Genomic DNA, 16,536 nt, shown 5'->3' with positions numbered 1-16,536 from the left:
GAGCTTGAAAAGATACAAATCAAAATTAAATAAACATACCAGGAGAATACCCTTGCCACTAGGCTGTGGAGTATTTGGAGAGAAAACACATTCTACCCATCCTTGTGAAGCTGAGACAGTGTATTATACTTCCAGAAAAACAAGAGATGTAGGACCAAAGGAAACAAAGCAAAAGGGATTTGCTTCCAGGCTAGTGGTTGGGGTAGTTGCCTGTTTCATTCACCTTGCAGATTTTTTGGTATATTGTATTTATATATGTATGCATTGTGGTTTAGAACACTGCTTTTTAATGCTGTTTTGGGAACAGAAACAAGAACCTTGATTTTTCCCAAGGCCTTTCAGTCTCAAACAGTAGGAAAAAAAAAAAAAGCACCTAAAAAAGATTAATCATGTTTTAAATGGGGTCAGCCTTGAACACCTCAGTTGAATGGTAAACAGGTAGAATGAATCTAGAACTAGAATCTTACATGTTTTTTAGATGCTGCAGTGCCTGAGCTGAGTTGCTCAAAACAGTTGATCAGAACAAAGTGCAAAGTCACTCATGAGCACAATGACCAGTTTCCCTTCTGTTCATCAAAAAACATAAATGGCTGGTTTAGTTATCCAAGCTTAAGATTGTTGAGAAAGGAGCAATACTTTAAAATTCAGAAACTTGGCTTTGTGATCCGAACCGTTACTAGAGTAATGGTAAACCCTAAGAAATTAGAGTGGATTTAGAATAACAGTCAGACTTCCAAAATCCTTTTAGCATTTCAGAATTTATTTAAATCTTTTTAATTTTAAAATTGTTTTACAGTTACAAAAAATTAATTACCTTTGCATCAGTTCCTTTCTGGTGATGGAGGCAAACTGACTGTCACCAACAGGTATAGAAACTGTACATTAAGACCTTAGAAATTACTGAGCTGCTAATAAACGTGATCAATATGAATCACAGCTGCTGCTCATTCTGTAGCTGGGGAACTTGTTGACTTGAGAAACATTTGTGGTGTTGTATCTAGTAAATTAAAACATCTGTGTGGGTGTCAGTAAAAGGCAAAGTCACAACAGATTTTTATAAAGGATGTTTAATCTGCTCTATCAGGTTTTAACCATTAGGTCTACAACTGAGACCTAATGTAAGAAGCGGGTCATCCCATACCCATCTGTTTTATACAAGTTCTCATTAACTTCCCTGAATTTTCTAATAGTGGAGATGTTTTGCGTAGATCTCTTAATGCAGTTTAGCAATTCCTGTTTCTTCTCCTCTAAGAATTATTCCTAGTTATGAATCAACACAGTGATGATTACTCTTATGTGTGTTGTTCTGCTTGTTGCATTTACAAGATACAAATCAGTTTTTTAAATTCCAAGCCCCACTGGATAGCTCTTTTTTGATTCCAGACCACCAAGATGATTGGTTTTTATTCTCCAACTAACTAAAAACCTCCCAATCGTTATTAAAAGTGAATATAGATGGCTGCCCAGGGTCCTTTTAGGGTGGGCAGTGGGAGGAGGAGGGTAGGATCAGCTATTTTCCCGCACTTGTTTGTGCTGTAGTATAATGAACATTTCTTAGCTGTTCAGTGTCTGATACACTGAGTTTGATATGGATGGTCTTTTTTTCAGAATGTTCCCATTTGAATAAACAGTTGATCCGTTCAAAGTTATAATCTCTAGTAGACAACATAAGCCATGGCATTGCATGAATCAGTAAGACTGAACTCCTGTCAGATCCTTGCACTTGTGCATGTGCTAAAATTGTCTTAATCCTTTCATATTAACCTTCACTGAATTGGAATCTTCATTAAAATCAGCCAGGTGGATTTGTTTCTTTGATCTTTAGTCTGAGTGACATAAGTGATTTTTTTTGAAATTGATCAAGAGAAATGTACATAATTGCTTGAGCTGGCAAACTTGGCAAAATTGTAAAATTGGCAAACTACCTCTAGGTGTGCTCTAAATTCTTAATGAAACTAAAAGGCTTTGAAAACGCCAAGAAAAAGGTCCTGATAGCCAGTCTCAAAACCTGTATAAATAGATTGCTTGTATTTAAATTCATCAGGAGAATTATTTCCTCCTTTCATTGCACATAATGTTTTGTCAGGGATCATGCAGAGAAGCCAGAAGGAACATTATTAAATCAGGGAGAGAACAGGTGTATTCTCTCTTCCTCCAAGGGAAAATGAATGTTGAGTGTCGTGTCAAATGAGTGTTTTAGAAATGAAGATGCAAAATAATTTCTGGCAGGCTTAGTCTTTGTCCACCCTGTGTGCCAGTTGTCGATGCTGTCCTACAGAGCACGGCTCTGCGGGTCGGTGTTTCCAGCACTCTATAGGGGATGCTGGTTTCTGCTCCCTGCTTTCCCTTTCTGATGGGAACAGAACGCTTGTTCTGAACTCAGCATTGTCAATTGCAATTGTGAAGCTCAGTGCCACGCTTCTAAACATTACAATACTGATACCACACCGAAGCCTCTCTTGTATTTCATACGACGAGCTTGTCAGCTGCAAAACTGAATGTAAAATGTAAAAGCAAAGGTGTCAGAATGGAGCAAGGGCTGCCTTTAGTAGCTGGAGTGTGGCATTTGTGTGCAGTGAGACCTTAGGCTGTTCTGGTGACTTCCCCCTAGACCATTCCCACGGTTTCTGCAGCTCTTTTGTCCACAGTGGTTCCAGAGAGAAACATGTGGACTGCCAGGAGATGCTTACTGTATAGTTAAGGGAAAGTTACTAATACAGTATGTATACATGTATACTGCTCATTATTAGATCACTCTGGTTTCTTCTACCAGGGACCTAAATTTGGGAGTAATACAGTATTTTTTTATTTTTTTTTCCTGAGGCCAGGTAAAATATGGCATTTCCTCTCCATGAGCAGGAAGCACTAAGTCCATCACACCTCAATTTGACCAATATGATACTTTCGCTCAGAAACTGGAAATCTGGTAGTTGATACCAGTTCACAGTGATGTTCTTGGCCACCAAATCTGTCAGGGGGTTCAAGACCCAGCCACATCAAAGACCACGTTTCCATCTGTGAGCCCTCCCTTCATTGTTTCGTTACAGCTTTATAAAGACCATTTGTCATGGGCTCTGTCACAGAGATAAACTCTAGTATTTGTGTAGTATTTTGAAAATGTACATCTCTTCATGAGTTGTTAGTGGGATGCTGGTGGGAATGCCTAAAGCTTTCTGCTTTTTTCTTGCTTTGTTTTCTGAACTCTATAGTTATGTTTTCACAAAATACGGTTGCAGTGCTCTAGGCTGTTGTAGGTGAATGTCTGTACTGAAAGTGTGTATTTGAATCCATCCTTTATTTCTGCCATTCTTATGCGTTTTAATTCTGTGCCCTAGCTTTTGCAGTTAATTGCAAAATCCCAATTAACTTCACTGAGTGGTGCAGCACAGAAGAACTACTTTAACATCTTGGACAAAATTGTACGGAAGGGTAAGACCCAAGGTTTTGTAATCTGCTTGTTCAAATGTAATCACTGTCACTAAGCTATCAGTTGATTTTTTTTTTTGTTAGCTTTATTACTGTTTTTACATTGTAAGACAAAGCAATAGCATATTTAATCAGTGAAAGGTTTCATACTCCCCATCCCATAGTTGTGATAAGTTGTTTTCTCTTGATTATGGAATTACGTCTTTTGAAACAGATTGGTGAAATTAATCTACAATTAGATTCTATTCAGAAACTATTGGTTACTATTAAATTATATTCTTTTATGAAATGTGAAAGCTTTTAGATTAGTAACATGTTTGGTGTTCAGTTTGCATGATCTACTGAGACTTAAAGTACTTAATGGCTTTTCTATATTGTTTATTTTAAAAAAACTATTACATAATATTGAATTATTTTTTTTCTGGTAAGCACACTAATGGAGATGTAATATGATCTACTTTAAATAGAAGAAATCAGTTTTATAACTAGTTGTTCAGCATTAAGTTTATTAAATGCATAGCATGAAATGTTACATCAAATTTGCCTGTGAAATTGTTAATTATTGATCGTGCACTTATGAAACAGGATTAATGAATGTCATGGTGGGAATTAGGGCAGCTATTTGTACACAAACAGTTGAGTTTCAATTAGTTCACTGAAAAAAAAGTGTTGATTAGGTTGAGCTAACTGTATTAACTTGGTTAACTCAGTTAACCAAAATTGTATTTGCTTTGTTTTGTTTTCCAGTCATGGAAGACCAATATAATCCACGATTAATCAAAGATCTTCTACAGGATCTGAGTTCTACTCTCTGTATACTGATCAGGGGAGTAGGAAAATCTGTGCTGGTAGGCAACATCAATATTTGGATTTGTCGATTAGAAACTATCCTTCTGTGGCAACAACAACTAAAAAACCTTCAGATGAACAAGGTATGTTATTAAATCATGCTAAAAAATAATTGGGGGAGGGAAATTATATTGAATATGGGTTTATGATTTATAAGTGAACAAAATTTCAATTACATCTTAAACAGTTTTACTTGCTGTCTTTGTTTTTGGAAAAGTAATATGAAATTAATGAAATGGAATCAACTTAAATTTCTAATGTTTCAATAGCTGTTTCCTAATGAGGGCTGCTACCGTGCCTGTATGGCTGGTTTGGGGTAGAGGTATATAGATGTAACTGCTCATCCAAATAAATTTCAAAATGTTTCTCTACATTGTCAGACAGACATGAAAAAGATACCAATTTTTAATTCCAAAGTAAATTTTCTACTACTGAAGAAATAAATCTAAAAGGAATTTTAGAGGTGGATTAAGAAAACTAAAATATTCAAGTAGCAATTTTACAGCTTTATTCTTTAGCAAAGTTGTTTTTTTTAAAAAAAAATAAAAAATTACTTCAGCATTTAGATTCTGATCATGTGACTTTGTTCAAAGCATGTGGTATGCAGTGCTCCTGGTTTTTATAGTGGAAACTTCTCATGATAAGCAGGCAATTTTTTTTTTAATCTGTCTGGGTTACTCGAGGAGAAAGAAATGCTGCAAGACATTGCTCACAGTAAAGTCATACAACTTTTTAATCTGTTTGCTTTCAGCTGTGAAATTTTGAAATTGTCCTTGCTGTGTGTTCCGGGTATCTGAATAAACCAGCTAATTTGGGAATAGAAAGGAGAAATGGGGAAACCCAATCCCAGCAGTTTTCCTCTGCCCAGCAACCGCAGCACAGACGGTTTTGAGACGCTGCAGTTGCTGTTTGTTTCTTTCCAGTGTGCCACTGCCGTCTGAGCTGGTTTACACTGGTTGAAAGAACCGATGAGAAACCTTGCATCTGTGATGCTCACATATCCCTGAACAGAACTGTAGTCCCAGGGATGTTTAGAACAGATGACACTATGGAAAGTCTAGTCTGTAAGTGAGATGGATGGTTGTGAAAGAAACTGATGCAAGTGAGAGCCTGCTTTCCACTGGGCAGCTCTGCTAGGTGAGGCCCTCCATCACCAGCTGGGCCACCATCTCCAGCCATGTCACTCCCTCCCTGGCCAGCTAGGCCACCGTCTCCAGCCATGTCACTCCCTCCCTGGCCAGCTGGGCCACCATCTCCAGCTGTACCAGGCTTTGTGCCACCTTGGCAGCATGGGCATGCATTCAGTCATGCATGAGCTGTGCTGTGGGTCACCCCGTTGAAGAGAAAGTTCAGCAGAAGTGGAGACTCTTAATGAAAAGTTCCTTGGAGCTCTTATCCAATACCCCCTGCAGGGTTCCTTATTTGCACATCAGGGGAACTATCTCCAGGCTTAAGGAAAAAACCTACTCTCTTCTGTCTCTGACTTTCATAGTGCTTTCATTCTGCATTTCTGCTCTTCAGTCCTATACTCTGTACTATATTCTGTACTCTAGTTGTCTTAAGATAAATTAACATGTGCTCTGTTTCTTAATAAAAATTGAGAAACTGTAGTTATCCTACAAATTATAAATAATTGTTTCATATCTTTATTATAGTTAGGGTTTTAGCACGCTTCTCTCAAAGGTGGAATTGAACATATTGTTGTTTAAGACAGTATAATCTTGAATTGTTTTCTGAGAACAGAAGTGTTTTAAAATTACTTGAAATTTAAATAGTTTAAGACATGCTTATTTTAACGGTAGGAAAGCTATCAATTATAAAGCTACAGTCTGTAGCTCCTTCTGTGTCTGTAGTCACTTCAGTTTTCAACAACAGCAGTTAGAGAATAATGGTAGCCAAGTAATCAGAGTATCACAGAATTAACCATAGATATTACTCAATGGTTTTGTACAAACTAAACTAAGACCTGAGATACCTCTAAAGTAAGAATCTTGTTTATACCTTATAATGTCAAGTTATTGTAGTTAAAAGTCTTCAACTCTTATTTCCAGCAAGTCAACAATGGTCTTACGCTTAGTGATCTCCCTCTGCATATGCTGAATAACATCTTGTACAGATTCTCTGATGGCTGGGACATTATTACTCTGGGTCAAGTGACCCCAACTTTGTACATGCTCAGTGAAGACAGACAGTTGTGGAAAAAACTCTGCCAGTACCATTTTGCAGAAAAGCAGGTAACAAATTCTTATCAATTGCATGGAGGTGGGCCTTATCTTTGCAATATGGAATACTAATAATGAAGTGTGAACTCGCCTTTTTTGAGATAAAAATGTGGCAGTGTGCACTAATAGTGAAAATGTTCTCTCTTTTTGAGCTTGGTTCATACTAAAAATTGTATTAGGGTAACTATCAGGCTGTTTCCTTGCATTATTTTAAAAAAATTTCTACCATAAGAATTTTTTTTTTAAACTACACAATTCCCAACAAGTACAGTAGAGGATACCTCTAAGGTGTTTCTAATTTTAGTGCACAAAGTAGTACTTGTTTTTACTAACCAAGGTAGGCAGACAGATTGCTCAAACTTTTAGGCTACATGAACAATCTGGTGAAGCCAAAATTGAATATTTTTTTTTTTTTTTTTTTTTTGTAAAAAAGACTAGAACAAATGCTTGAGATTTTGAAATTAGGAACAAAATGAAAAATGGTACTTTTCTGTCACTTCCTCATAAAAAGCTTTAAAGTGTTCCAGGAACGCCTAGACTAGGTGAATATAAAGCTATGAAAATAGAAGTTACCTCATCAGAGCTGGAGGAAGAACCTTAAAAACCTAGTACATCCTAGACTGGAGGAAGTTACAATAAACGTTCTTAAATCTGACAAGTTGAAGTGTTACCATTTGGTTGGTGACTACCAGATTAAGTATTACTGTAACAGGAAAGGTAGGAGTGAAGATCAATTAATTTGCGTGGAGTTGACCCAAATAAAAATGTTGGTGACAGGAAAGGCTTTAGAATGAATTTCATGGAGAATATAGACAGACAAAGGCAAACTGAAAAACTGTTCTTCAGAAGCAGCTGGGAAGAATGCAAGATGCGGTTATAAGGATAAGAAGTTTAAGCTTAATGTAGCAGTTGAATGGGTTTGAAGCTGGATGAGGTAAACTCTATTGACTGGTTGGAGAGGAGGCTGTTACACTAAGGTAATGCTGGGAAAAAGATCTCTTAAGCATTTCAGTAGAATTAACTACCCCTGTGCCTTATAAAGGACTCTTGTACACAGTGTTTCCCATGCATTCTGAAGTGTTCAGGTTCAATTTCTTAATAGGTTATTAATGATAGAAATTTAATGATTTTATTTCTTTTCCAATATCAAATTGTTTTTTCTGTTTAAAAGTACACTACCTTAATAAGGTTCAGACTCACACTAGGTTGTTTTTCCTGTCCTTTGCAGTATATTTGTTGAACCATTGAAACAACCACAAAAACATACTTGATATCTGAAGAGCGCTTTTGGAAAAAATGAGAACTCTACACAGGGAAGCTATTATGAAATGAAGTGTAGCTGAAATCACAAAGGCAGTGCTATTCTTCCCATCTAGGAATCATCTTCTGAGCGAAGAAAGCCCTTAATGTATTAGCATTAATCCACGCTGAGTAGAACAGAAGGCTTTTATAAATACATACTTAATAAACCTTGGCTGTGTATTAAGCTGGGGAGAAATAGCCAGTGCATCAGCTAATCTTTACATGCAGATTTTGTCCTCATAGTACCTCAGTCTGATGTACTGAAGTACATCAGTCACTGATTATTGCTATTCTTCTAGAAAGATCATAAGTAAATGTGAAAAATAATCATGTATATACTTCTAAAATGAAAGAAAGAGCATTATTTAAATCCATAGTTACTGTCTTAGCAGAAAACCACTATTTGTAATGCACATTTTTAAAAAAACTTATTCCGGAATGTTTTTTTTTGAAGTATATAATTAATTACTTACAGGTCTAAATATTGTTTTTGTTATATGGTTCTTGACTATAATTAGAATAATTTAAAGACAGTAGACTTAGATCAATTGTGTATGGCCTACTTTTTCTTGACAAATATGCACCCTCCTATTTTTAGTGTTTTATCTTCCTTTTTTTTTTCGTGGCCAATCTCTCTCACTGCTTTGTAGAGATGTATGATGTCAGATTATTGATTTTAAAGAACTCCACTTACAAAACTTTAGTTTAACTACCTTCCTCCCCCGTCCCCCCAGCCCTTTGCCTGGTTTGACTAGTTCTTTATCAATTTTAAAGGAAAATATTAATTTTATGTTCAGTTTTGTAGGCATTTGATTCCATCAGAAAAAGGTCACATTGACTGGAAGCTGATGTACTTTGCACTTCAGAAATATTACCCGATAAAGGAACAGTATGGGGACACCTTGCATTTCTGTCGACATTGTAGTATTCTGTTTTGGAAGGTAAGAGCTTTGGAACAGATAATCAGAAATAAGTTCAAACAGCTAGTGGTGATCATCTGAAAGGAAAAATATTAAGGTCATTTTGTCAGTTTTCTCTTTGAAAGTGGAAATTTTAAAGGTAAGCAGATAGCATGCATGCGGGTAGGCATTTCTGGTATCAGATCTGTTTGGATTGTCTGGCTTTGCTGTGTAAAGGGTTAGTGCTTTCTACATTAACGTTCTCTCATTCTGATCTCTGTATAATTGAAAGCACGGCACTTTGACTACAACGTGTTTGTAATTAAATGTTTAACTTTGGAGATTGTGTGACTGTAAGAGGCAGTTGAACCTGTGCAGGCAGGTGTCTTTGTACCTTGACTACTCCAATCTACGACTGGAATCATAGCACTCTATGTTTTTTAGTGAAACACAACGCAGTGAGTTGTAAAGGGGCTTTGTTTGGATCAATGAGCAGTACCTACTAGATCATCATTCCAGACCTGACTGCCTCATCCTGGAGATTTGGGCAGATCTTAAAGTGAGGATGTGGTCATAGATGAATTGCCTGTTTCTACTAAAATTCCGTAGCAGGTGTCTGGCCGTTTTAACAAGAGCACCATCAGCAGGTTGAGGAAAGTGATTTTCCCTTTTCACTTGGCACTCATCTGGGATACTGCATCCAGCTGGGGGTCCCCAGTACAAAAAAGACACTGATAAAACTGGATGGAGTTCAGATGAGGGCCAAATCATCAGGGAGACCTGAGGATTTGCCTTGCGGACTTAAGGCCCTGCCCTGTGAGGAGAGGCTCTAGAGACGACCACTTCAGAGGAACTCAAGGGTCTGCCATGAGCCAGCCAAGCAAAGGGATGGTTTGACCATAGAGGTTGGGCAGTTTCCAGCCTCAGATGTTTTCAAGACCTGACTGGAGGAAGCTTGGAGCAACCTGGTTTGATCTCATAGCTTATTCTGCTTTGAGCAGAAGGCTGGATTAGAGACCTCCTGAGATGCCTCCCAGCCTGATTATTCTGCACTGCAGTTTTCCTTCTCTAGGTCTTGGAATCTGAGCCTTGTCCCTGTCTTAAAATAAATGTTTCATCAGGCTGAAATAGATTGTTGGACTAATTGATCTCTGCACATCTGGCACCCTTATTGGCAGGGACGCTAAGAGAGATTAATCACTGGTCTGAACAACAGTCCCTCTGTTTACAGGGCGATGTGAGTACCGCAGTGCTAGCTGCTCCAAGTTACACGGTGGGGAAAAGTAGTTCTGCTTCTTCATCCACTTGTATCTGTATCTTTTCCGAAGCTGCTTAAAGATGAGAAACAAAGTGGGGGAGCTTTATTAGTTCCAGAAAAATTTGGTGCTAGGTGAAAATATTTATTAATCATAAAGAACTTTTATCAGGCTTTGACATTCTTTCCAGCTTCAGTATCATACTTGATTAGACAGATTATTGAATTACATGTATGAGTGGTTGACATATGATTGTGTCTATAATGTACAGACTTTGTTCTCAACTGAAGATTTTACCCTTCATAATCCCATTGCAAGTACGGGGCAGGAGGGTGGAACAAAACAAAAACCAACAAGCCACCAAAACCCAACTTCTTGAGAGTTTCAGAGAAAGAAAGAGAAATCACACTTTAGAGAGGAAAAGTAGCAAGTGTTTGAATCTTGAAACAAATGGAAGTGCTGGATTCTTCAGATTAGTTTATAATACTTAACAATTTAGTTTCTTCTTTTAATGGTACACTTGAAAAATCAGGCAGCTTTTGCTTTCAAGGCCGTTCAGAAGAACTTCAGACAATGTGCTGAACGCTTCTTGGTATTGCACTTGTGGCTTTTCTTGTTGGGTTTTTTTTCCTCTCCCCTCATTCAAGAACAAAGCAAAACATTGGATTAGTTGCAGATGAAAAAGTACTGAAGTGATCAGGGCATGAAGACTAGGAGATGTTTCTTTCTTTTAAATTAGCTGTGTTAAAGCTAATAAGCTTTAACTGCCCTCCATAAAGTCTTCTCAGAGACAGAGAAGGGATGAATAAATGTGAAGCTACTTAAGGAAGTTATTTTATTATTTAAGCTAAAGGACAGCCTTAATGCAAATAAGTTGTAGAAACTAGTTGTGGGTAAACTTGCGCTGAGAGTTGAGAGTTTCTAAGAACCAAAGCAGCGAGGTTCTGAAATAGCCACAAAGCACAGGCCTAGCTAGTGATGAGAAGAATTTCACTCAGTTTATGAAATTGATAGTACAATGTCATTGCTGGCAGCAGGAGAGAGCTACACTTGGTGCCCCAGGAAATTCTTCCAGTCCTGCATTTTGTGTTCTTTTAAAGAAGGCCTTGCAAAGGAAGGAACTGATGGCTACTGAATTGAATTAGCAAAGAGTTCAAGTAGGGAAATCTCACTTTTCAGTGTGCTGTAATAATCTTAGTGCTACTCTTAACGAGTCTGTAAGAGCTTTTCAGGAAGCAGCATTTGTATTCCTGTACTTGCTTCAAACCTGTGACCATAGTCATGTTAAATTCAATAAGAAAAAATCAGTCATAGAATCACTTAGGTTGGAAAAGACCTTAAAGATTGAGTCCAACTGACTGCTAAATCCATTGTAGCAGATCCATTGTGATCTAATAGAACATCTTGTACTCATCTGCGTTAAAGGAGGGAATGATTAGGAGTTTCTTCATATTGACTGACTGTCAGAAGTGACCTATAAGTAAAGGATTTGTCCATGATGAAAGTGAGGGAACACATGTAATTCAGTAATGTAAAAGTAATGGCAAACTACTTATTGACTAATGCCTCTGTGAACGCTTTTCATATGTACTAGTTGTCCCACTCAGCCATGCTGCAATTGTGGGCAGATCTTTTATTTTCTTTGCTCACTCAGTAGCACACTGAGTTATCCCAGAGATCCCCCTAGAAGTTGAAATGCTTTACCTCCTTTCAGTATCCAGGGCTTTATGTAAATGAGTCTAACTGTTTTGTGACAACATTCACACTTGGGTTTAGTTGTATTGGGGCTTGTACTGGTGGTTTTGGTTCTCCAGCTGCTTGATTTTTGCCAAGAATAAGAGACTATTTTTCTGAATGGCAAATGAACCTCAGCTTCAATGAACCTTAACTCTGCTTCTTTTACTTTATGGCTCTCCTTCCTGCTTCCTTCTTCACGATCTCAAAGGACTACCACCTTGCTTTGTTACTCAAGGTATTTCCTGTGTGTCTCATCTGTTCTCATTGCTGACAGTTCTGTAATGTTAAAGTGAATATCGTTTGATACTCTTTATTTTGATTTTGTTTCCCCATATCAGTTTAGCAGCAGGAATACTTTTGTTTCTTGTTTCCCTATTAGATAAGGTAGTGGTGACTTTCCATCTCAGGTTTGCATCAGTGTTGTTTTTTATTATTGCCATATTCTTTGTTAATGCCATTTAAATTTAGGGACCATAATTCGACTTCTAATGAACACAGATGCATGGTGGCAATGAGATCAGCCAGATTTTGCTAAGAAATGGGTTTCTCTGCGCTCAGTGTTTATAAACTGTTTCTATACTCCCTGATTCAATTCAGTACTTAAATCTGAAAAGAGTAAAATGAACCTCAGATAATTTTCTTTAATGCAAAGATACTAAAATTGATTTTACTCCACTTGGAATGCTGTAGTCATAGGTACTGTTATGAAAGTGTCTCTGAAAAGAAATTCCCGAAATCGGGTGCATGTGACTTTGGAGAGTGGAGGGGAGGCAATTATAACGTTGCTTTCTGAATGAAGAAATGGTGGAAATAATTATACAGAAAAGGACTGTAGCTGTTATGGAAGCTTCTTAGTGTTCTATTTATCATAAAATTTGAGGAGGAAAACTACATTTGTGAGAAAACACTTCTGGTGAATTCTCTTGTTAATTAAAAGAATTCTGTTTTAGCTTTAAGTAGATACATTGAAAATCAGTATGATTTTGAACACTATTTATTAAATGTCATTTCAAGGGAAGTACATTTTTCTTGGAAGGTGGAATAATCATAATTACAAGAAAGTTATGATTCTTCTTTTCAGTCCTCATCACTCTTTTCACTGTAAAATTGCTGTTTCTGTTGTTTTTAATAACTAAAAACCCCAAGAACTGATCGTGCTGTGATGTGGACCTGTAATTCCTGACTGAGCAGAGCTTTCAAAAATGTTTTCATGATGTGCAGAGCGAAGCAGATAGCACGTTACAAATTCAGTCTAAAATATTTAGGAGTATAAATAAGCACTAAAAGGGGATACACTCCAGCTTCTTTCCCAGAATCCGAATTCTGATGCTGTTTTTTCCTGGAAGTTAGAAAAGTAATGACATGACACTGACATGGCAGTGGGTAGAGAAGATGATAGATGAAGGTGTTAGGTTTAACACTTCTGGTTTTAGTCTTCTGTTCTTTCTCATCTGCCACTTCCTCAAACAGGCAGTTCTACTCTATTTCTCTGTTTTCTTTTTATATCTGTTTTTCCTGCTGTATGTCATGAATATAACAACTGGTTCTCAAGTGGCGTTAAAGCAATTATTAAACAAAGAGGGAGAATGAGGAGGTGATACCACATGGTATTTTCATGCAGTCATCTAGAGACTTGATTGAAAAATACAGATAATGTATGTATCGAGTAACAATTTTAATTGGAAAAGCTTAGAATGTATTTCACCTAGTGTGTTTGGTGTTGCAAAGGCTTTGGAAGGGAATGTGGCATCTTTGACAATTTCCATATGTGAGTTTCCAAGTGAGGGAAAAAAAAATTCACTTATGGGTTCTTTCCAGCTATTAACTGAATTGCATGTAACTTCATTTCCTATGGAAACAAAAGAAATTAAGGCTACAGTGGTCTGTGAGCTACTTACCATGTAGTCACTCTAGTTTTCTTGCCCCACATGATGAATTCATCAACTCTGTTAGAAAAGGGAGAGAACCCCTTTAAGTTTCTGAGCCTCACAACATTATTGATCAAGGTGTTTAACCTCTCCCTTGAACTGTCTGGGGCCTTCTTCTCATGACACCTCTAGCTTTTCCTTCCTGTAGAGGGTTCTAATACTGTGCAAAACCCAGCGTTTCATTTGAAAAGGAATTTGAATCGTAACCAGGCAGTTGTGCGAAGTTCAAGTTTAAAGAAAGCACTGCAGGCTTAGTGTTTATAATGACAAACCTTTCCATCCTGATCATCCTCTACATTCCTGGCTTGCCTGGGTGCTAACTTCTGTTTTAAGGCAATGCTTTCAGGTGGGAATAAGGTAGGAGTGAAAGAAGAGAAAAAGATACTGGGGGAAAAAGCAAGGCAAGCAATGCTGACAAACCCTTCAGGGGTTGGTTTCTTTGTTTGTTTGTTTCTGGAAATGTCTGCTGCCCTTCCTTTGACAGCAAGGAGCTAATTTCCCCCCCTGAAGAATCAGTTGATTTGAGACTTTCATTAAATAGATAATTCGTGTTCAACGAAGCAGGTGCTTTTTTTTAATTACTCTCATAAAAAAAATAACAAATAAGGAATATGAAACTTTTTTCCAGAGCTCTGACTCAGGCCCCGGTTTTGGTAGGAGGAGAAGGTGGGTGGTTTCGTTGTCTTTCTTCCTGAAATCTGAAGCTACCCTGTACTACCACAGACAAACTGGAAAGGCTCATTTTCTGAACAACTTAGTCTAAAACAATAATAGAAATATGGTGAATTCTTTAAAAGAGCAAATTCCCATCAGTTTTACAGTGGAAATAGTTGCATGTGCCTATATCTGAATTTTTGCCTTTTTTTTTTTAAGTTGGGGGTGGAGGGAGATTGCAAGTGTGGAAAAAGAACTTACTTTTTTTTTTTTCTCCTTCATCTTGCAGGATACAGGACACCCCTGCACAGCCAGTGATCCAGACACCTGTCTCATGCCAGTATCTCCTCAGCATTTCATTGATCTCTTCAAATTTTGAGATGTTCAGTAGTTGTTCTCCTATGTTTTGTGGCCATTTTTGTGGAGAGTCAGGCAGGATACATTATGCTTTTTGTGCAATATATTTAATTGTGATGTCTTGTTGTAGTTTAAAAAAAAAAAAAATACGGGGGAGATGATCAGACAGGCTTATATTCTGTTTGTGCAGAAAAGAGCTGAGGAGGAGGAGACACACTAAGAAAATTTCATTGTCAGGAAATCTTCAGTGGACTGCTTTTCTAGTCCAAGAAGGACCATTTTAATCTCAACTTTAAATCCGATCTTTTGACGCCTTAATAGTTGGTTAAAATTATGTGGGGGAGTTTTGAAAATTTCATGGAAGAGTTAAACTACTCTTCTAGGGGCCAAAGGAGGGTTTTTTAGTTAATCCTTCTTTCCTTAAGGCACTGTTTTCAAAACACCTCCATATAATTTGCACTATTATAAAGAATAGGCCAATATTCTCTTGGACTCTTTAATACATCAGTTACTAAGGTGACATTAATCAGGGTGAGCTGGTGACTAAAAGACAGCTGGGGTTGTATCTGTTGTTGAACCTAGGAATGAAGGAAACCGACCAATATTTGTACATACATTATGCAAAAATATTTATTTTTCTTAAGGACTTTATTAAACATATAACCTATCTCAGCACATCCTGCTTAACTCAAGAGACAGATCTGGGGCTACTGGAAAATAATGTTTGTTTTTCTTTTTTTTATGGTAGCTACAGCCTCCATTTATACTGTTTGGTATGGTTACAAATGCAACTGCATTAATTCATCTTCTAAGAAGAAGACATTATTGAAATTTTAATTAGAATGGAGTTGGTTGTTTCTAGAGTGGTACCGTGGCAGGGCATTGTACTGCCAGCTGAGCTTCTAACCTGACAAGTCTTCACAAGCTGTGGGAAATGCGGAAAGTCACTCTGAGCTGAAGCACCTGCTGCCAAGTTAATCAGATGATAAATTCTCCAGGAAGCTATTTTCTATCCTGTAGAACGAAATTAATTGCTTGGCTTAGGCAGGTAAAGGAAAAATTAGGGAAGTTTTGGATTTGTCAATGAAATTTAACAAATAATATGTAATGTACAGAAAAAATAAATCATGTATTATATTCTGCACTTGCTTGTTCTGAATCTAGTTTTGTACAGCGTAATAAATCATGTTTTTATCTATTATTCCTAGAAGTCTCTTGTGCATAGAGATGAATCCATTTGAATTTTATAAGATCTTTCTATTCTCTGCAGTAATTGGTACCGGAACGAGAAGCATACAGCACTGCAGGTGACATTGCTGTTCAGTAATGGGCTGTATTAGCACTTTTTAATAGGACAGCTGGATACAAGAAGAGGAGAATATTTATTTCCTCAGGAGGTAGTTTTATTCGCTTTAATTTCAGCGTTACACCAACCTTACCCATTGAACTTACCCAGAGGTGGATTTTTCAATACAGGGTTTTGTGGGGTTTTTCTTTCAATGAAGGTATCTTAAGATGCTGCCTGCTTGCTTTGAAGAAAGGTTCTGCAGTCAGCATTTGGTTTAGTACTGTGCTGAGCTCTTCACCCATCGCCCTCACTGAAGGTCTCTGATCAGGGACTGCAAGGACCCATCCCTCCTGCAGACAACATGCCAGCTCTTGAGGGACACACCATTACCTGGGAAGCTGCCCACTGCTTGAAGGTGCAAATCATAGGAACTGGGGAAAGGTATTAAGATTGGGGAGAGGGACCTCCCCTGGCCTCTACATTGAGAAGGGAGAGAGGTGACTTTAAATGGTTTGGAAAAAACAGTGTCTGTGACAGCTACAAGTGACAGGCTGAAGGACAGGTTCTGAGACGCTTTCTGGTGTGGGCTGGGTAACGAGGCTCTCACACTGCTCTGAG

General features: G+C 37.6%; 1 protein-coding gene across 4 annotated transcripts in view; it reads left to right on the top strand.

The window, feature by feature from the left end:
• FBXO25 (F-box protein 25) overlaps positions 1 to 15,803 on the top strand; it is a 33,082-nt gene extending 17,279 nt beyond the window's left edge. For 2 of the 4 annotated variants that reach the window (XM_014948983.1, XM_014948985.1), the window contains exons 6-11: positions 3,336 to 3,429; positions 4,174 to 4,358; positions 6,327 to 6,509; positions 8,597 to 8,740; positions 11,900 to 11,926; positions 14,563 to 15,803. In XM_014948983.1, coding sequence (XP_014804469.1) covers positions 3,336 to 3,429; positions 4,174 to 4,358; positions 6,327 to 6,509; positions 8,597 to 8,740; positions 11,900 to 11,926; positions 14,563 to 14,652 — 723 coding nt within the window. In that variant the 3' untranslated portion in view covers positions 14,653 to 15,803. The remainder of the gene's footprint in view (positions 1 to 3,335; positions 3,430 to 4,173; positions 4,359 to 6,326; positions 6,510 to 8,596; positions 8,741 to 11,899; positions 11,927 to 14,562) is intronic. The other 2 variants (XM_014948986.1, XM_014948987.1) reach the window with 1 other exon arrangement.
• The last annotated feature ends 733 nt before the right edge of the window (positions 15,804 to 16,536 follow it).

This window comes from Calidris pugnax, unplaced genomic scaffold, assembly GCF_001431845.1.
Source record: "Calidris pugnax isolate Ruff unplaced genomic scaffold, ASM143184v1 scaffold141, whole genome shotgun sequence".
Classification (NCBI taxonomy): Eukaryota; Metazoa; Chordata; class Aves; order Charadriiformes; family Scolopacidae; genus Calidris; species Calidris pugnax.
This window is presented reverse-complemented; position numbering and strand designations above follow the sequence as displayed.